The 22,406-nt window shown below is 37.7% G+C and overlaps 1 protein-coding gene across 2 annotated transcripts; it reads right to left on the bottom strand.

Annotated features, from left to right (window-relative positions):
* Window positions 1-2,810: 2,810 nt before the first annotated feature.
* Window positions 2,811-22,027, bottom strand: Hsc70-3 (heat shock protein 70 cognate 3). 2 transcript variants are annotated; one of them, XM_083109923.1, is made up of 7 exons: window positions 21,894-22,027; window positions 15,961-16,097; window positions 10,915-11,146; window positions 9,582-10,220; window positions 7,282-7,677; window positions 6,314-6,451; window positions 2,811-3,648 (listed from the first exon to the last, which is right to left on the bottom strand). In XM_083109923.1, exons 2-7 carry the CDS (start codon window positions 16,080-16,082, stop codon window positions 3,217-3,219), a joined length of 1,959 nt encoding a protein of 652 aa, XP_082966049.1. In that variant the 5' UTR covers window positions 16,083-16,097; window positions 21,894-22,027; the 3' UTR covers window positions 2,811-3,216. The 2 variants fall into 2 exon arrangements, with proteins under 2 accessions (XP_082966049.1, XP_082966048.1); XM_083109922.1 differs by having other exon boundaries at window positions 2,812-3,648; window positions 21,785-21,942.
* Window positions 22,028-22,406: the final 379 nt, after the last annotated feature.

Genomic DNA, 22,406 nt, shown 5'->3' with positions numbered 1-22,406 from the left:
TTGTAGGCTGCCTACCATTAAGACTAGACAAGAGCTACAAGTTTTCTCACGAAATTCAAACTGAACTGCAAAAACACTAAAGGTTACTTTCTGAACTCTTGATTTATCCTGAGTTATATCTGAAATCACACAAAACTGAGCAGCAGCAGCAAAAGACAGGAATACCAAGAAACTTTTTTGGTGTAATATGTATGGTTTTTAGATGAAATTTATGATTGTATTCAGGACTCATCAAAATGAGACTATGTACCGATTTCGACTCATCAAAATGAGACTATGTACCGATTTCGACTCATCAAAATGAGACTATGTACCGATTTCGACTCATCAAAATGAGACTATGTACCGATTTCGACTCATCAAAATGAGACTATGTACCGATTTCGACTCATCAAAATGAGACTATGTACCGATTTCGACTCATCAAAATGAGACTATGTACCGATTTCGACTCATCAAAATGAGACTACGTACCGATTTCGACTCATCAAAATGAGACTATGTACCGATTTCGACTCATCAAAATGAGACTACGTACCGATTTCGACTCATCAAAATGAGACTACGTACAGATTTCGACTCATCAAAATGAGACTACGTACCAATTTCGACTCATCAAAATGAGACTACGTACCAATTTCGACTCCTGAAATGTATACAGAAACCTTCGATATTTTGTTTACAAATTTGTTAGTGGTAATTCATAACCCTCGTTTACACCATAGTCTGTGGTACAACAAGCAAAACCTGAAGAGTTGCACTACTGATTGATAGTTATTCATGTACCAGTTTAAAATTAAATCATATCAATAGCTAGAGTGCACGTCAAACCTCCTGCATATGGCGATAACCAATAGCAGCGCACTGCAGTAGTGCCATGTTGAAATATCACACAGATTTAGTAGCAAGGTGAAACATGTTCTGAACTAGGCAACACTGCATGTCTGATTCGCTGGTACTGTTCAGCCATTCAAGGCCATATGCAGATTTGATGTGCACTCTACATTGTGGATTTTCATGTTAGACAAGTGCAGTTTTTAACGCCATGTAAGAAAAGTAGCAGTTGATAAAAAGTCTCTTTGCCTGGGAAAAAATTGACAAAAAAGAAAGCACAATTTGAAAACTTCATTCCTGAGATTTGCCCAATATTGGCTTTATCACAGGTGTCTATTTAAAACATCTGTAGCACTAAAGTTTCACAACTCAACAGATCTCTGGCTGAATGCGGTCTTGTCTCCATTTTTCGTTGTAGAGGTGGTAATGACTATCGATCCCTACATGTTATTTCATCAGATTCAGAAGCGATGTATCTGGTTGTCAGGTGGAGTGAATTATCAACAATATAAAATGTTCATGAAAATCTTTTAGTGTATTCCTAATCCACATAAGTCACTAATTAGCTCTACTGAGAAGTTAGTGCAGATGGACATACAACATAGTATTTAGCCGACAAGAAGTTAATGTGATTGGCAAAACTTCGTGCATTTTCTACTTTCATATCTTGCTACTATTTTTATTCCTAGCACCCTGGTTAGGAAAAAAGATTTCCCCTTGACTATACAGGGTGTCACCTAAAATTATCACCAGAAGTATTTCTTAAACAATATTAAAAACTTATTCGCAGATATATAGCTATGAGAGGGGCACAATACAGAAGGAAGTACGATTTTCAACAAACTACTTTTTTTTTTCTAACGGAAACCCCATTTTATTTTCAACTCATTTGAAAGTATGGAAAAAATCATTAAGAATGGCATTTGTTACATTGTAATGTCAAGTAGTTCTCAAGTAACCGTAATGTGAAGTTGAGCGCAGAAGGCGCATCCACACTATGCCTGTTGGCAGAGCAGATTGCAAATTCAGTCATGCATGCAGCCTGCATGCTTGTGCTGAATTTTTCCTACACTCTCCATAGACAAGTATCATCTCTGCCTTTTCAGAGTATGAACATATTTTCTTAGCAACAGTTCTGACATAAGTACAAACGTCTGGTTAATCAGTGTACTTTGTTAGGCCTTTGCTTTATTTCATAAATTTGTTAAATCAATTTGAAAGAAAAAGAAAAATATAGTATAAAAGTTGAAAACTTAAGATTTGTCATGACCAAAAGCAAAGTTTATTGTTCCGATGTACTAAAAATTATGACTTACATGAATGCCAATAAAAAGTTAGAAAGATGTTAATGTAATAACCTTTATGAATGTAACTCATGACAGAATGAAATATTTATACTTTTTAATGTACAAACATTTGTTAACTCAAAGATTTATCTGAAGCTTTTAGATAATTTGTCAAAGCATACTTGTGTATAATACAAACTACACATTTCACTGTAAGCCGCAGTTGTTGGAATGTAACAACTTTCCTAGGCACAACGCATATGCAGAAGAGTAACCAATTTCTTGATGATACACCAATGACGTCAAAAGGGGGATATGTATGTTACGACATACGAATCAACTTGAGAGGGCGTTTGTTTCAAGCATCAACTTCATGTTACAATTACTTGAGAACTATTTGACGTATTACAATGTAACAAACTCCATTCTTAATTATTTTTTCCGTACTTTCAAATTTCCTTAAAATAAAATAGTTTCCATAAAAAAAACTAAGTTTGTGTTGAATTTTTACGAAATATTTCTGGTGGTAATTTTAGGTGACACTACACTCCTTACTGCTTTCTAAAATTAAACAGATCCATCCAGCAATATTTAAAGAGAATTGCCAATATATTTCTAAGTGATCAAGGCATTTCAAAGAATCATGTTTTAAAATCAGAAATTGAGGAAAGCACAACTAACCAAATGAAATACTTTTATTTGTATTTATTTTTTAATGAATTTCAATCACACATGAACAAACAGTAAAGAAAGGTTGAAATACCACTTACTCAATCCTCATGTAAAAACAGCACAACATTCACACCCAAATGCTACCACAACACTTAACTAACAAGTGATTATTTAACATATGAAACAATTCTCACTAATTTGTAACTAATCCTGTTCTTCACAAAATTTTGACAATGTCCATTTCAACTTACTTGAAGTGATTATTACCACTCGTGCATTTGTTCATTCATCCAAAAATGTAATAAATTAAGTCCTCTTGGAATGAGTCCAGAACCAGTAAATTTGTTCCATAGGAACACCACATAGCACCTGACAAGTTTATTTTACCACAACTCATCAAAACTGAGCATACTTATGTACATGTTTAAAGTTCATCTGACGTGTGTCCGGCTCCTGGGCCACCTGCACCACCCTGGCCTTGATACAATTTGCTTATTATAGGCTGGACTATATCTTCCAGTTCCTTCTTCTCGTTTCTGAATTCTTCAATGTCTGCATCCTGGTGGTCTTCCAGCCATTTGATCTTCTCGTCGACTGCTTCCTCAAGCTTTTCCTTATCCTCGTCTGTCAGTTTCGCACCCAGCTTATCCTTGTCGCTAATCTGGTTCTTCAACGAGTAAGCGTAGGACTCTAGCTCATTCCTAGCCTCGACACGCTCCTTCAGTCTCTTGTCCTCATCTGCAAACTTTTCTGCATCCTTGATCATTCTCTCAATATCATCTGGAGTCAATCTGTTCTGATCGTTTGTAATTACAATCTTCTCCCTATTGCCAGTTCCTTTATCCTCTGCAGACACCTGGGGAAAAAAAGAAAGAAAACATGCTATAGTATGTTCTATACAGCAACTAAACAGCTTCGTGGAAAATGTGAGTACTAACTTTATTACTTACTAGCATGTCTCATTACCCAAAATATGAATGCTGTAGTAGTTGCAAGAAAAGGTGGCTCTTTTTAGTGGACGTTTTCGAACAAGCTGGAAATTGACTTCTTGGCTAATTGCAGCTAACCCACTTCACTTCCAGTTTTACTTGAGAGTTTAGAGGATTGTCATGTCCTATTTTGTAAATAGCAAAACAAATTGTGTAGTACCCACACAAGTGTGGTAACACTTGTCTTTGAATGATACCACCTTCAATACCCACTGGAGACATATTGCATAGCTGTTCAGGTTCAATTTTATAACTAGGTCGTCTTGATTAGCCTGTCTGAGTACAAAATGTGTGTGCCTCTTATGCCAATTTCAAAGTTGATATCAAACTATTACAGGATTCAGGACAATTACTACACTCAATATTCACAAAGTGTGCAGAACTGCATTTATGCAAATGTGCATATACCCTATGTAATACTTAAAGTATGCTACAAGAGAGATCAAGATTAATTTATTCTGTACAGCCTCCATGATGGCATAAAGTATGTTGTCACCTTGTAATCACAGGGCCCCAGGATCCCCAATGCAGGCACAGTGGTTCAGATCCCATTGTAAACAGTGGAATGCCTGAAGTGAATCACTTCGATAGGGTACAGCTATCTCGCACACAAGAGTTGCCAATATTGACTGTTTTCACATATGTTCAGCTTCTGACAATTACAGACTTAGTATTCATGGTTTCCGCGAAGCTGCTGTTAAGTTTATTCTGTTAATTTTCGTTTTGGCTACTGCGACCCCTGCAATTATATAAAGGGTTTTGCATTAAGAACGCTCGAAGTTTGGCAACTGCGCATGACCAAGCAGAGAGTGACTGCCGTTATCTTTAGTAGGCGTGCTCAGTTAGTCTTGACAATCCACCATGGAATGCTACACAATTCAACAATGCGTGGAAATTGTTAAAAATTTATTATCAAAAGCAGTGCTCTGTTCGCCAAACGTTGAGTGCGCTGCATCCAATTTATGGTCTTTGTCCTGCAGTCAACAATTCACAGTCTAATCAAGAAGTTCAAAGCAACCAGGTCATTGGTAGACCAAAAAACACCTGTGTGTCAATGAAGTGAAAGATTGTTTAAAATATTGCAGCAGTCCGGGACAGTGTGCGAGAACCCAAGATAGTCCATTCTGAGTCTTGCACAAGAACTTGGCATTTCCCCGACATCAACTTGGCGAATTATGCATAGTGACTTGGTATTCACCCGTATAAGGTGCAATTAACTCAAGAACTAAAGCCCAACGACCATAGACAGCACCATGCATTAGCTGACTGGGCTCTAGAGCAGTTGGAAGATGATCCAGCTTTTGGGCAAAAAATAATGTTTAGTAACTAGGTCCATTCCTGGTTGAGTGGCTTTGTGAACAAGCAGAATTGCCAGATTTGGAGACTAAATCCCACGGGAGATTCATCAGGTTTCACTGTATTCTGACAAAGTCAGTGTTTGGTGTGCATTTTGGTTCGGCGGAATCGGTCAATTTTTAAAAAATGCAGAAGGAGTCTCACCGGTAACGGTGATCGATAGAGTGATGTTAATTTTTTTTTTGGCCAAGATTGGATTGATCTGACAAACATGCGGTTTGTGCCATACTGCATGACATCAGCTGGTTTCCCAGATCATGTGATTTAACGCCATTAGATTTTTTCTTGTGTGGGGCTACATGAAATCTAGGGCCTATGTCGACAAACCACAGATGATTACTGCCCTCAAGCCCAACATAACTCTGGTCATTGGTGAAATTGAGCCACTTTTGTGCGAGAATGTCATCGACAATTGAATCTACAGGATTCGAATCACCCAGCGGAGCCATTTGGCTGATATAACTATTAAAACAATGTCATCGACTTGGCTTCAAAATACAAGTAGAAGCATGGTGATATCACTCTCACAATTTGTTTTCTTTCATTTCAAAGTTTGAGCGCTCCCAATGAAAACCCCTTTACTACCATGTCTCACTTCCCAAAATATAAATTCAATTAAAGCTCTACCGGGATTTACCACCACACCTTGATAAACGCCTACAAGTAGGAACATTAATATTTTGGTGGGATATCTGCAAATTTCTCACTTTTCACAAAATTCAGGAATTAAATTTAAAATAAGCTGAAAAAGTTAAATTCTTGCAAGATTCATGCGGTAAATGCAGTTAACTATTACATACATGGAGTTTCATGTTTCCGCTTTGCACAATTGGACAATCTTCTCATTAATTTCGAAGGCTCACTACCTTCATTCACGAAGGGTACAGCATCTGGAGCAGAGTTCAGAAAAAACTATCCAATTGTGCAACTTTGAATACGAAACTTCACGTACGTAATTACATTCTTTCTTCACTTGTTGATATCAAGTCAAGAATTGGGGTTTACAAAATTCCAGAACATTGATCTATGGTCGTGAAATGTGGGGTAAATATCTAAGATTAGCAACATACAGTTTTTAGAATATTGCAATACGTAGGTAAACTAATCATTTAGTTTCAACTAATCAAATATTAGAATAGGAAAAATCTGTTGCAATAAAGAGGCATAAATCCTTACCTGCAGAATACCGTTAGCATCAATCTCAAAAGTCACTTCAATCTGAGGTACACCTCGAGGTGCAGGAGGGATTCCAGTCAAGTCGAACTTGCCCAAAAGGTGATTGTCTTTTGTCATTGGTCTCTCACCTTCATAAACCTGAAATAATGAAAAATATTAAATATTCAAATCATTTACTTAATTTATTCAGTGTATATGTCAAACAATTGTAATTTTATGCTACTCTCAAGAAATAAAAGCGATTTAATGGAATTCCTACCATTATCTTGCTAGTCTCAATTTTACGATCTGTAAGATTCCATTAATCAAGATAATTCCCTTCTCACTATACAGTTACCAATATACTGAAATACTTCACAGCAATGCATTGTATTGCCTATAGTGGAACCACAAGCAAAAAAACCTGTGCAGACCCGCAACTCCCACTGGAGGGGAGGGGCAGAGTGGAGCATGCTTTCGTAGGGCCCGAGCTGAGCGGAGGAAGAAAAAAGGTGCTCGGAGACTCTTCATCGAAGGTTCCTTTCCTTGTGGTCGCTCTAACTACAGTGCTAACCAAGAAATTAAGTTTTCAACAGCCACATCATGTAGAGTTTGCCAGTACACAAGTACGTACTTCTGGTCTAGGTGACCTGTTTTCATTTATGGTGACTGTACAATATGCACAAAAAGTAATTTTGTAACCAATTTATCTTTAATTACTGTACAAATGAAAACATTAGCTTCCCCAGTAAAAACTATTTCCCTTATGATTGAACCTTCATACGTGACAATGACAGTTCACAAGTATCTAAACATTCTATCCTTGAGAATTACATATCGAAAACTGCTTAGTCAATACAAGTAACCTTATAAAATATTGGTTTGGTGACTCCGAATATACAAATGTGATTGGACTATTACAATTTCAGTGAAGGTTCATACACCCACAATTAAAAGTTACAGAAAAGTGCTATAAAAGCATTATTTACCTGAATTGTTACTGTGTGCTGATTGTCAGAAGCTGTGGAGAAGATCTGAGACTTCTTTGTAGGGATGACAGTGTTTCGCGGGATCAATTTGGTCATGACACCACCAACAGTCTCGATACCCAGAGTCAATGGGTTAACGTCAAGGAGGACGATTGCATCTGTGTCCTGTTCGCCAGACAACACACCAGCCTGTACCGCTGCACCATATGCCACAGCTTCATCTGGGTTGATTCCTCGACTTGGTTCTTTGCCATTGAAAAAGTCCTTCACCAGCTGCTGCACCTTGGGGATACGAGTGCTGCCACCAACAAGTACGATCTCGTCAATGTCTTTCTTCTGCATGTCTGCATCCTCCAAGACCTTCTGCACTGGTTTCAGAGTGGAGCGGAACAAATCCTGAAAAATAAAAACTGATTGATTAGCATTTACTGCCAACACAGATGTTACCTACCATAAGTTTGTTATTGATTCGTAGTGGATTGATCAAAAAAAAAAAAAAAGAGATTCATACTAGGTGTGCATTACTAGGAACCGGATTTTTATGCACTAAAAAAACTGAAAATATGCATGCATCTGCAGAAAAAAATTGCAAAATATGCATTACAATATTACATAACATTTAACAAAGTGTAGATACATTTTGGTTGCAATAAAAAAATATGCACTTTCATTAAAATCTGGTTTCTAATCATTACACATGGGAGAATTTTGAGATTTATTTGTGAACTTGTAGTTCCAGTGTTTGAGCCCTTCAAATCTTTTTTCAACTGGGAATTTACACTTATGACACCTGTATTTTCACCTCTGCACACCATGTGACATCAGGAGAATAATGAAGATTTAAAAAGTGAGGATGACAGATTGAAGTACCAATGAGTTGCCCTTTCAAGATGTTTACACCTGCCATATCTAGCTATAGATGCACCAAGCTTTCTGAAACCTGGGAAAATATGCAAACTACAGGCTTCCCAGTAACTAACTAGTGACACTAGCACCACTAGCATGGGGATGCCAGGGTTTCAGATGGGATTGTGGATCTATAGCAATGGACATGGTGATGTGAACATCTTCACAGAGTAACTCATCCCTAGTTTACTTACCTAACCCTACTTATTTTAACATTTCACCTCCACCGCTAGGCTTTCCCTTATACAGCGTGCTCTATTCCACAGGCTGCCCCAGTTCTACAATAAACTACCCACAAACAGACATTTTTGCCCCTGAAAGCATTTTCCAATCTTCTAAAAATGAATATGTAAATCTTTGTTTCCTTGTTTATGCTTTATGTTTATATTTAACTTTTCTTGTTTTTACCTTAAAGCATCTTGACTTGTTCTTGTTATTTGTTAGAGTTTTCAGTGTAAAATGGCCTTAAAAGTGCTTATCTGAAACTTTGAATAAATAAATTAATTAACTAGCTGTAGTCAAATGATAAAGAAGCCTTGCACTACCCAATTACTACAATTGGAATATAATGAGTCAGATGTGTGTCAAGATATGATGAACTTTCAGGTGTTCATATGTACACTTCATTACAATAAATATGGCACTATGAGTTACATCTTAGAAATTAATTTCTTACATACACAACCAAAACAGTTGATATAACTGGCTTAAGTAAAGTTTTAAATAAAAGTGTGCAAGTGTGTGTCAGCAAGTGATTTATGTTACAATATGTATACTTCCGGGTTGCAGGTAACCCAGGGTAAGGTGAAGAACATATAACCTCTCCCTTGCCAAGACAGCAGTGAGTGTTCGATGAACACATCCTTCTCTAGGCACATGACCCTGATTTCGCTAAACATTGTGGATCTATATGGGGAAAGTCTATAAAAAACACTGAAGAGGGGCAGCAGCCTCTTCAGTACTGGCCTAGAATCTAACAGGACATCAGTCCAAATGAGTCTAGAACGAGATAGTCTCGTGCAGAGTTGGAGGAACTGAATGGCTGTGACACTACAAGGGAGTAAACTCTTCGAACTGACAGGGCGGAAAGCCATAAAAAGGCATCCCCTTCATTCTGCTAGACTCACCGTAGGGCACGTGGCATCGAAATTATTTTTTATTCAGACAAGACAAAAGGTAGTTGCTGGGCAGTTTAAATGGAAATGACTAGGAAAGAAAACGAAAAAAAAATTAAGTTAAGGGACTGGCACAAGATAGGAAGAATTTTAGCAGATGACTGAAGGACCCAGATGTCTAACAGCACAAAGGGGAAGAAAAAGTAAGTAAGTAAATGGCTACTCACCCCAGGCAAAATAAAAACAGCAAGAAAATTAACTTAAAAATGAAATACTTACCATGTTGAGTTCCTCAAACTTGGCCCTGGTAAGAGTTTCTGAGAAGTCATCTCCCTCAAAGAAGCTCTCTATCTCAATGCGCACTTGGTGGCTGGAGGACAGAGCTCTCTTGGCCTTTTCAACCTCACGACGAAGTTTCTGCACAGCCCTGTTGTCCTTCCGGATGTCCTTGCCTTTCTTCTTCTTATACAGCTTGATGAAGTGATCCATGACCCTCTGGTCAAAGTCCTCGCCTCCCAAGTGGGTGTCGCCGCTGGTTGCCACCACCTCAAAGACTCCATTGTCGATTGTCAACAATGACACGTCAAAAGTGCCACCTCCAAGATCGAACACCAGGACGTTCTTCTCTCCTTCCTTCTTGTCCAAACCGTAGGCGATGGCAGCGGCAGTAGGTTCGTTGATGATCCTCATCACCACCAAGCCGGCAATGGTACCAGCATCCTTCGTGGCCTGACGCTGGGCATCGTTGAAGTATGCAGGGACTGTTACCACGGCATGAGTTACGGTCTTGCCCAAATAAGCCTCTGCAGTTTCTTTCATCTTTCCCAACACCATGGCTGAGATCTCTTCTGGTGCAAAGACCTTTATTCCTTGGGATGTTTGAACCTCAATGTGTGGCTTGCTGTTCTTTTCTTTTACCTACAATAAAATTTAAAATTTAGACTTTTCCATGCTTGTTATTAATGTAGCACTTATAAACCTTAAAGCTTAAGAGAATAAAAGCCTTAAAACATTCAAATACAAAAGCACAGTATATATATATATTTATGTGCACTAAGCCAAAAACAAACATTATGATGCTTTTTTTTAAAAAAAATACAACGTGAATTATCAATACTGGCCAAAATATCATTGATCCACCCCCAACACTTAGTAATATTAAACAGGAGCAAGAATTTGGAAAGCACCTCATTAGGTGCCACAATGACAGACAGGGTCTCACTTATCGCACAAGCCGTTGTGGGCAGATTGCCTTGGATGTTAGGTTTGTTCTACATGCCTTAAATACACCCCAGACCAAAAATATATTTATGCTAAGAGAACTAACCCTAAGAAAGGTATTTAGCCTAAAAAATTGAAAGCATTGAAGGGCAGGGAGGTTGGTTGTGTGATAAGCGACACTGGGAGCTGAGCTATGCATCCTCAACATTACAGCTGATGTGAAAGCCTGGACGAGGCCATTTATCTATGGCACAAAGAGTATGCCCTGCAGTGAAAAATAATTGACGTCCAAAACCTCTCAATTCATCTCTTACGTGAGCACTAGAGCAATTTACACATACAAAAGAATGTGATAAAATTTACATAATTACATGCTACATCCCAGGCTAACCTTGAATGGGAAGAACTTTATGTCATGTTGAACAGATTGATCTGTCCATTCCCTTCCGATCATCCTCTTTGCATCAAAGACTGTGTTCTCCGGGTTTGTAGTAAGCTGGTTTTTAGCTGCATCACCAATGAGCCTCTCTCCGTCTGCGGTGAAAGCCACATATGAAGGCGTGATCCTGTTACCTTGATCATTGGCAATAATTTCAACTCTTCCATTCTTATACACTCCAACACTGTAAAAAGAACAAATCATTTACTCTTCGTGAGCATATATACAAATAGAATAAATATGTACAGACAATACTTGATTTATAAGTCCACATTTCGTACAGATAAGTTAATCTGGCCTGGACCTACAGTGTAAAGTGGGAAACTAACCACTGTGCTTCCATTGGGTCCCTCTGTTACTAGGCAGCAATATTCCCATTACACCACTAGGAGACACCTATGTACTGGCAATATAAGGAATCCCTTAAAACAGTAATTTTCCCTAAAACACATGCAGAGGCAACTATTTTAAAATTTGTTAACAAAAGAATATTTCGCACACATATTTCATGAAAGCATTTACATTTGTAAATACACATTCCCACAGATAGGCTAATTGGGACTGGACCCACAGCCTAACTTTCACTGCGTGATTTTACCATGCTCATAGCTTTTACTGCATAGTTTGGGGGATATTTACAGAATTGCATAATTTGTAAAAAAGTATATTCTAAAGTATTATGAATACTAACACTATTCTTTGAACAGAATCACTGGCGGGGTTCCCTCTTGGCTTTACATTTTCATTATTATTGAAGTGGATAATGATCCTCATAAGTAATAATAATTTCTGAACATAACTTGACAAAAAGTTTGGTGTAGCCAAAGCTCATCTCTTTCGGCAAGGTACACTTCTGCACCACAGTCATTTTCTTCTTCTCCAGCACTAATTGCATCTGTGCCAAAACTTTACGTGATGATCCTGTTTACATACACATGGTGGTACAAGTTGTTTTTTTTCATTCCTTCAGAACCAAAGCTAGTTATTTCTTTGGAAAATAGATCAAAAGTCTGACACTAGATGGCAGCATGTTCTGGTAATGCTTTCCTTGTAGACTTTGCTTGACAACAGCAACAACGGAAATACTTGAAATTGTCTCCAGTCACATCCATTAAACTCCAATCATCATCTTTGGCATGGGTCATAAAATGTGGGCTTGTCATCCAATCACAATGTAGGAATACAATTTTCTGTCCAGATCATTCTTTTATTTCTGAACAAATAGCTTCCTTACTCCACAAAATAATTTTGTACTTTGAGAAACCCAACATTTCTAAAATTACAAATGTCACGGTCCTAAGAAGCAACAACTAGTGAATAATATTTTATGAAACCAAAGGCCATGGACTTGATCCCCAAGTAACGAAGCAGTCTTCAGCAATGTGTACTATGTATTGTTAGGGGAGTTTGACTAAGCAGTCAGAGGAGAGAAGTTTAGAAACACCACTTTTTGATATTTGTTCACTATTCCAGTAGGCAACTTTATTTTCTATTATGGAGCCTAGATAGCAAATCAAGTTTATAAGTATTAACTTATTTCTGCTTTCACACTGTAGTTGTATCAAATCCTGTAAATATAAATTAGGGATGGGACAGAATAATCTGTACTATATCGGTGTATCTGTAAAATTACTGATCCAATATATCTAAAAATATCTTATAATTTAGTGCAATATTCTACCATTTTGTTAATCCTTATGGATATAAGATACATTCTCCATGCCCTACTTTTCTTAAAAGTAAATCTAATACAGGGTTCTCTGTTCAGCCTTTGGCACCTTGACGGCGGCACGCTTAACGACCACCCGGGAAGAAGCACATTAATTGTCATGGGGGATGTTGTCCTCATGCATCCACTCGTTTCTTTGGCATGTTTTTAGGAAATTTCAAGTAGCTTTGGTAACAAGACATGCAAAAAGGGAACTTAAGTTTCCTAACACCTCGTGGTGCCAGAGTGCCAGCTGAAACACATGGCTTTGAACTTTTGGATTTCTCTCTAAACCCCATTCCATTTCAGTAACTTCACGATCTCAGTTCTGTCTTATTTTGAAAGTGGGTACGTGTTGCAAGTGTTCTTGCGTATTAAGCGTATAGTGTTCCAAGTGTTATTTGAGTTTTGCTATAGTTATAATAATGGCACATACACACAATACAACAAACATAGGGCCTCCCTGATGGCATCTTGTAATCAAAGGGTCCCGTGTTCGATTCCCGGTGGAGACACATACTGGTTCGGATACCACATTAAGTTGTAGGTCCAGTCCCGATTAGCCTTTAAGGACTTAAAACACATACTCAAATCAATAAAACTATAAGTTTTTATGTACAATTTGTATCTGATTACAAATTCTTGAAGGGATGTTCGTAGATGTTCAACAGAATTCCCAGGTGTGTGTGTTCCACACAGAAATACCGTGCGAAACCTAGTGAACAAATTGAGAACGAGTCTTAAATTTCTGTAAAGTAATTATGGGGAATGTTAGTGATGGGGTAATTGATCCACGATTAATATTCTCTAACGAAGCAAGGTTTCATTTACAGGGAACAACGAACCTTACTTCCGTTGTGAAATCATTTTGAATAAGGATATCTAGTCTATGTTTCTAAATTTAATTTTATTTGGAAATAAACTATTCATTTATCACATTTTGATAAAAAAATTGACTATCTCTCCTCTCCGAGCAGAAATGGGACCTATCATCCATTGTTGAACATTTTTTGAAAAAAGGATATCTAGTCTTTTCTAAATTTAATTTTCTTTCTCTGTCCTGCAATATTTTTATCACACACTGTGACTAACTCATTTCCCAGCAACAATGGGACCTTTCATTCATTGTTGAACTCTTGATGAAAAGGGATATCTAGCCTTTTCCATTTTTTAAAAAAATAACTCACTGGCCTACAATACTTTTATCACATTTTGATCACAAGAAGTGTCGTCCTTCATCTGTTTTTCATCCATGAGATAGAAAGTACAACAATGGAACAAAAGCTCTAAGTTCCAGATTTGCAGCCTTGTTTAAATTTAACTTTCTTTAACAATCTTGCACTTCTGCAAGGTTTCTCACATTTTTATCGCATGTTGTGCCATTTCCCAGTTTCCCGCCAAATTCAGCGAAATCAACAGATTCAGTGTGCATGGCTACATGGAAGTAAGTGTTTTGTGTTCATCTCTTAACTCGAACCCGCGACATCTCCAATCCCTAAACTAACATGGCTGCTTCTCCCATTCCTCTTTTGTCGCCCTGACTATCAGTTAGCATTAGTAAGGTGTTTATTTATGGGGGAAATTGTAAAATAAAGTCAATGCAACAAACCTTCAGACATTAGAAGAACTGAAGAAGAATATCAGGAGAGAAAATAGCAATTTCAGAAGCTGAACTGTTGCATGTAAATTGATATTTCCGAAAAACATGCCAAAACCGTGTGGATGCATCAGGACAACATTTCCAGCATCTTTCATGACAAGGTACGTGCTTATTTTGATTATAATTGACACTTTAATGATTGTAAGGAATGAATTTGCAATAATTATCATAAAATAGTAGGTCATTACAGTAAAAATTGGCATCTCAGAGACTGATCTGCCACCTTCCAAAATATTTTTTCTTAATTATTAAGGGCCATGCCCTCCCGTCCCTACGCATTCGATGTCAGTATTGCTGTGTAGGGGGGTCGAACCAACAATTTGCCTGCTATATTTTTTTTTTAGAAATAAAGTGTCATGATTAAGAAAAGTTTTCATTATTAAAGACTGAATTCTCGCAAGTTTAATTACTAACTGTTAAATGCTACATAATTTTTATGAGACTTTTCAGTGTCCTATATAATTTACACCATCCACTGTCATCACTATTACCAGTCTAAGTGAGGTTAAATAAGGGCTTATAAACAAGATGGGGATTGATAGGCACTAAAAACTCTCAAAATAAAAGATAGGTACTAATCGTTCTGCACATCGCCCTACGATGCCAGGAGTACCAGGTTTGATTTCTGGCCTGGGCATGAATATTTGCAAGTGTTCAGTCATCAATTTCATCATATCACAAGTCCATCTTCGCAAATTAGCAAAAAGTGGCACAAAAAGTGAAGTAAAATAAATCAAATCAAAGTAAACTTGCTGAACATTTTTCATTATTTTCATGGATTAGACACTGAAAAAGCTGTTATCTTCCAAAGAAGCACTTGTGACTAAAATAGTCAAAAAAGAACACTATACCTGTGAAACATGAATACCACTCACTCAGGCACATAGTGGGTCTGGTAATTTACAATGCATTACAGAGAACTATAATGCGAGCAAGAAAATTTTTGGATCCAAATTTTTTGCAGGCTAATCAATATTGATTTAATAAGGTTCAAATAATTTCACAGGACGTCAATGCATTCTTTCTTTTACAACTTTTGTGCCTCCTCGATGGTTTTTTATAGATTGATTGATTTGTTGTTTTAAGTCCACTTTGTGCACAGTAAGGCTAATCCGGACTGGGCCGACATTTTTTAAAGTGGGATCCGAACCACTGTGCCATGTGCCTCCACTGGGTATCGAACCCGGGACCCCTTGATTACAAGGTGACGTTACTTCTATGCTCCTCCTCGATGTAGTTGTAACATTGTCACCTTGTGATCAAGGGGTCCCGGGTTCCATACCCAGTGGAGGCACAGTGGTTCGGATCCCACTTTAAACTGTAGGTCCAATTAGCCTTACTGTGCATAAAGTGGACTTAAATCACCAACTCAATCAATCAATCAATACCACTCAGAAATGTCAAGACTATCTTTAAACATAAACACCTACATTATATGGTCAAGGAACAAGAAAAGGCATTTTATGGCAAATCGTTACTTTATTATTGCTGTTTCCATAGCGGAGATATCGCACGTGATTTGACGGGAGTTTGCATCCGGGCAGCTGTTAAGCGTGCTGCCGTCAAGGCCCCAAGGCTGAACGGAGGACCCTGTATATACATGTTAAAACAATTGTACATTTAAACTTACCATGAATAGGTTGTTCCTAAATCTATTCCAACTACAGTTCCAACCTCCTTACTCTTGTCGTCCTTTGCTCCATTGCACAAGGCAAGGAACAGGCACCCCGCTAGAATATGGACCACCCTCATTGTTCGGCCTCTTGTCTGGGGAGAAAAAAAAACAACCTATCAGAACACTTCAAATTGTGCATTATTTATGAACTACAAGTTTTGACCTCAAAACTATGCTTTAACAAAACAGAATTAATGTCTTACGTAACTTGCATTTTAACTTACTCTCGTTCAGAAGTACTCTTCTCTCTCTACAATGAAATGTGCACGATACACAACAAAATTATAAATGTGTCCAAACACAATGAAAGTGAAATGGTTAATCTAAGAAAAATGTAACTACTTCTAAATTTTGCAATTTCAAACTAAAAGCATAGTTTCAACTAAAATAGCACATTAATATTAGATTCAGGAGTATGACACTGGTCACAGGTACTCAAGACCCTAAAAATTGACATTTCATTAAACAAATCTCATCAGAAGATAAGTCAAGGTTTGTATATGGGACCCTGACCATCTAGCATAAGAAATTAGGACTTACTCTGAATGTGTTACAGAAGATTTTCGTTATATGCTTAAAAGGTTTTATTATAGACAGGTAAGTGGTTCTACATGGGACCTTTTCCATATATACAAGAGCTTTTTGTTTATTCTGAGCTCTTTCAAGTGTAATAGCATCTGAATTTGGGTAATTTAGTATTTATAATGGTAATGACTAATGAGAGTATGGGGGAAGCAAATTAGATTTTATTGAATTTTATGTTATGTAAATTCTATGCATTATTCACAGCATCAAATATCATTATATAAGTCTACGGGACTCAAATTTTGAAAAAAAAATTGTACTAATTTACTATGCTTCGGACAGAGTTTAATTTTCACAGAAGAAACTACTTACCGTAATAAGTTCCTGTGGCATTGTTTAACATCGGGAAGGTGTTTTGTGTGATGTGGGAATGTATGATAGGGGAAATTCATGTTCATTGTTGAAAATTAATTCTCCAACGGAGAATAGCCTTTGGCATGTACACCTTCGTACATCACACGTCGTGATTGTGTGTTGTTCATGTTCATTGGGTATCCAGTGTTTCAAACAGTCTGTTTGCAACGAAAGTTAGAAACATGACGTGTCGTGGATGCATGGTGAAATTCAGGTAAATTTCCCGTATCATGGAAACCGATTTCTTCAAATTTACAAGTTTGGGGCTCATTTGGGGGCAGGTGACTCCAGCCAATTTCTAACATGCCTTTAACAGGGACTCTATAGAGAAAGACTGGTAGCTGGAGGTGTGGCGGGGCCACGGTAGGTAGGTCAATTACCCCAGGGGCGGAGCACGAAATCTCTGGGAAATTTGGACTCAAAAATTTCAAACTAAAATAATTTTTAGTTTAAATTTCCCACCCATTCCGGGACTGATAGCCCCAAAAATCATTCACTGATAGCACCATGAAACATTACAATTTTCTTTGTAAAACAATGCGAAAAAGTTTTAAAAAATCAGATGAGATTAGCTTTGTTCACTGGTATTTCTTGGGTTCCGAAGGTTGAAACGCTGCATAACGAATGAAAATTTACAAAACAAGCACGATGCACGATTATGTAGGAAGGTGTACGCGCCATATTGTGTCTCCTCAGGCAAGCGAAAAGACTAAGAGAAAGACGTATTCTTAATGTGAAAAATTGCAATTACTTTCATCAAAAAAACGTCAATACACCTTAAGGAATGTTCCACGAAGCAGATAGGTAAGTACGAATGTCAAAAATTGACGAAACTAAGTTATAGGTGTCCGACTAATGGTAAATTTTTACCAAAAAAATTAAAACTAGCCGAGCTCAAACATTTTTTGCTCCATTTTTCCCTAAAAAAAATATCTGAGTGACTATTTTCATCAGATGGTGAACCTAGCCTGTGAGCTATTATCACCCGAATTTAAACCACGCATGTACACAATCTTCAACCTTTAACATGTACAGTTGGGAGCTGAGAAGACTGCGAGTGTGGGGTGAACAGGGAGGAAGTGTAGGGAGGGAAGCTTCGACTTTGTGTTCAATTTTTCAGTGTTGCCAGACATGCAGAAGTCCCTGTAGGAAATGGTGAGAATCTGATAATGGAATCGGGACTTACAGTGTGAGGTGCAGTCTGGCATTCGGAAAAGTTTGGAACCATTCGTGAACCTCCACTTCTTCCGTGTTTTCGGAAATAAATTTGTTTTAAAAATCGAATGAATGTTCTGGCATGTGTGTATAAGTAAATGTATATGTATAGAGCAGACTATATCTAGTAAACTGGGTTGCTGAAGGTTAACTATCAATAAAATTAACATGCAACGAAAAGCAGGAAAGCCGGCTCGGGGGTTGAACAAAGGTTTATTCAGAATTTTCTATTTGAGGGGTGTAAGTTTGTGTTTATGGGTGTGAAAAAGTATACTTAGAGCCAAAATGACGATAAATTTGTCCTTTTATAAAAATTGTGTGGGGTGTTAGGGCGTAGTTTGTGGATAAATCACTGGGGCCGAGACATTACAGCTAAATACCAAAATGTAAATACAAACAAGAGAAAATGTACTACCCTGCATAAGTTAAAATTAATTGATCCATGTCCAGGAAAGAAGCATTAATAAGATGCTAGGAAATACACAAAAAGCACGCACACACCCTTACTTTCTTAGTCACGTTGGAAGCAGATTGCTTTGATTTATGAAGTTTTACTCCGCTATTAGTGTTGCATTCACTTGTTACATGTAATATGTTCCATTCATTTGCAATGCGTTTTCGTACCATGCCGTTTTTTATTTATGCCGCTGCCACCCTGAAAGGAAGAAGAGCTGGCTGCACACGGCGACAACAGGCAGGTCAGTTTCGCATTCCTCAGCCTCACAGTCTTCTCAGCTCCCAACTGTATGATGCATATTTTTATCAAGCTTACATGGGCGTGCATTTATTTTCGCATGGAAGAGTACTTTCTCTGTGCACTCTGTGGTAACGTAACATGACATAAGTATGAAGGGGTATTACATTCCTGAATGCTTTAATTTGTTAGGTTAGGTTTAGGGCCATTAGTATTAAATACTTCCCAATGCACTTCTGCTTTTCTCACTACCTGGTGACAATAGTAGTTTCAACTTTTTTATTTAAATTAATGTCTTAGCAGCAACTTCAATAATACTGCCAATGAGATTTTGTTCAAGTCCACTTTATGCACAATTAGGCTAATCAGAACTGGACTTACATTTTAAAGTTGGATCCAAACCACTATGTGTCTCCACCAGGTATCAAACCCAGGACCCCTTTATTACAAGGCAAACATTACCACTATGCAATCTGGAATGCCTCCTAATACTGCTAATGAATGTAATAAAATATGATAAAATACAATGTTGCTGGTGAAAATAGCCCCATAAGCTGTTCTCGGCACCTGGTGAAAACATCTTTATATGCTATTCCCACCACCTGGTGAAAATAGTCTCGGCCAAAAGTTATAGCAAATATCCACTCTGGCGGCAAGTTTCAGGCATTTGTACCAAAGATACAGGTCAAAGTGTAAATTGAAATGTACTGAACAGCAAATTCTTACCCCAACTTTTTTTTTGGGGGGGGAGTTATCAAATCTACTGTCTGCAAAGTGCAAAAATGTCGCGAGCCATAAAAAAATGACTGCCATATTTAAATGAAGTCAAAAATGCCTGGACTCAAAGTTTGCATAGGAGTTGAAACAAAAATGAATTTCTGAACAAAAAATAGTCAAACCACTAGTGCTGGACCATTTGGTATGGATTGACTCAGGTGAAATTTAATCTGCGTTGTCTCAATCATTGAAAAAAGTGAATGCAAAAGGAGGAGTCAGGTTCAAGTTGTGATTGTGTGGTTCCACCAATTCTATTCATGTCTAAGCATACACTGAAAAGAACAATTCCTAGTCACATCTTTAGTGGAGAATGTTCTGTCAAGTGATTTTATAATGACAGCGAGCTCCCTACATGTTTAGTGTCATTTCCGAGAGTCTACAAGTGCACATATAAAATTGCAAACTCGCACAGGTAAATATGCCAATTAAATTAGCAAACATGTCAATTTTGAAAAAACTATTTTACAATCTCATTCTAAAATTTTGATAAAACTGCATGCACCAGGAATTAGCTGTTAAAATCCTTTATATTTTAGCAAAAAAACATTCTTAAGCACAAGGCGACATTGTATTGCTCCCTTTGGTACTGTTCCTGTATCAGTGGCGATGCCATGCGCAGACAGCTGAAGAACATTTGAGTCCTAGATTTTTCATTCCAAGGAGTATCTTAAAATTTTTCTATTTCATATTTTCTATTTCATAACAGCTGTCACAGATTTAAAAAGTTACTCCTTGGAATAGAAAACCAAATGCTATCACGCAAGGAAACAATGTATGATTCGTTTGTTTGGACTCAATCTTAGTGCATGAAGTCATACTAATATGGTCCATTGTGTAATAATTTGGAACCTCACATGATAAAGGCATTAAGAATGTTAGAAAACTAATGTGGAAGTAAGCTTGAAGCTCCAAGAAACTAACATGTGCACTTGAAAGATTGAGACTGTATTAACTTGCAAGGAAGGAGATCAGAGTCCAGAGTGGAACTGAAAATATTTCCACACAAATGCAGCAAGCAGACTAACAAAAAAACTAGACATGATTTCACATCTTTAAAAGGTTATTACTGTGTTGCCACAAACCATTACAGTGGATGTATGTGGGTCACATTCTAATCACACTTCAGAAAAAAAAATATCAAACATTTTGTCAGATTTCTCTGTATTGCAAATTAAAATTTAATTCATTCAGAAACATGTAAAAAAGACAAACCTACAAGATTTTCAATTACAGTTAGTCATTTACTATGAACCACCCTTGTAAAAGTGGCTAGTGTTAAAATTACCCTCACCTCTCCAATTGACAGGTACAATACCAACAGTCTTGGTTAAGATCGCACATTAATCAGTGCAGTGTAACAGTCAGTGTGCACTTAAAGTAACAACTACCCTGCAACTTAAACATCACTACTTCAACATTTTCTTCTAGGTTTCAGTTTTGAGCTTTGCTTATTTGTAAGAACACGAAGGCAAGTTGCTTCAAAAGTTTCTTGTCGAGGCCATCAACATGGCAGTTTTCAGGATCACGAAGCAGGCAATCCTTACGCACGAATCATCCAGTACATGTTTATTTAGCTACCGAGGTCTAGATTCTACTACATACTAAAATCAATGTGCATTATCGACAAACTTCCATCAATTCCTGTGCTTCCCCTACATGTAGAGGTCAACCATTACGAGCTGGTACAACGTGGCAGTAGTGCACCAATGCACGACTTTTTTATATTACAGGTTATTTCAAAGGTGCGAGTGACAAGATGAAACTAATGAATACAGCATCTTATAGCAATCAGACCGCACCTTACCAGCATGAACAGATTAGCAGGTATGAAACCCAACATACGGCATGAAGTATAACAAGAGTCGAACAGAATCCTGCCGGTGGATTAACCTTCACTGGCTCTTGGCAAAAGTACATATTCTTAACCGCAGACTAGATTTTAGGGGGAAGAACGAAAAAAGTTTCTAGAACTAAAATAGGACTCGTGGTACAGCTGACACAGGCGCAGTGACCCCGAGTACACCATACGGATGCTAAACACGCCGTGTATTTCCAATTTTATGCATTCGACATTTGCGAGCTTTCGTATCACGTTAAATATAGATCTTCCTATTACCCAGTACTTGTAATTCATATAAATAGATTTCTACTTACCTCCAGGCTAACTGGAATCGTCTGCCTACTAACAAAAATGCACACTTTCTGCTACAAATTATGACTACCTATGATCTTGACGCAAATGCCGCGAGAAAAGTACACTCACCTTCTAATATCCACCTTTTCCATACAAGATATTTCGTGGCCTAACGCCATTGGCGCTCAGCCTTGTAAACCGAATGTACTGGGATATGTGATTGGTTATAATCTCACCAGTTGGCCACATTCCATTGGCACACGTAAAGGGACAAATGTTACGTCAGACGTGCATTTCATGAATTATCCGGAAGTTTCGTTTCATTTCGACGTTCTCCCAGAGTACACGTTAAATTTGTGTTATTTGAAATACACAAAATCAAGGGCAAAAATGCAATATTTAACCTTGTTGTTTATAAGGCGATAGTGTAGACAATTCAACTGGTTCTCCCACGAAGATTCTATTTTCCTTCTTGTTTGCTAGACACATTATCGGATTGCCAATACACGATCATTGCGTCATCGGCACATATATTCAGGCCACTGGCGCATACAGAGTGAGCTGACGGGGCTTTAGCTCCTCCCGAAATTTATAGAAAATCACAATTTTCAAATGAAAGCACAAAAGAACTCTTAGTGGGGG

This window comes from Lepisma saccharinum, chromosome 23 (assembly GCF_977018435.1).
Source record: "Lepisma saccharinum chromosome 23, izLepSacc3.1, whole genome shotgun sequence".
NCBI lineage: Eukaryota > Metazoa > Arthropoda > Insecta > Zygentoma > Lepismatidae > Lepisma > Lepisma saccharinum.
This window is presented reverse-complemented; position numbering and strand designations above follow the sequence as displayed.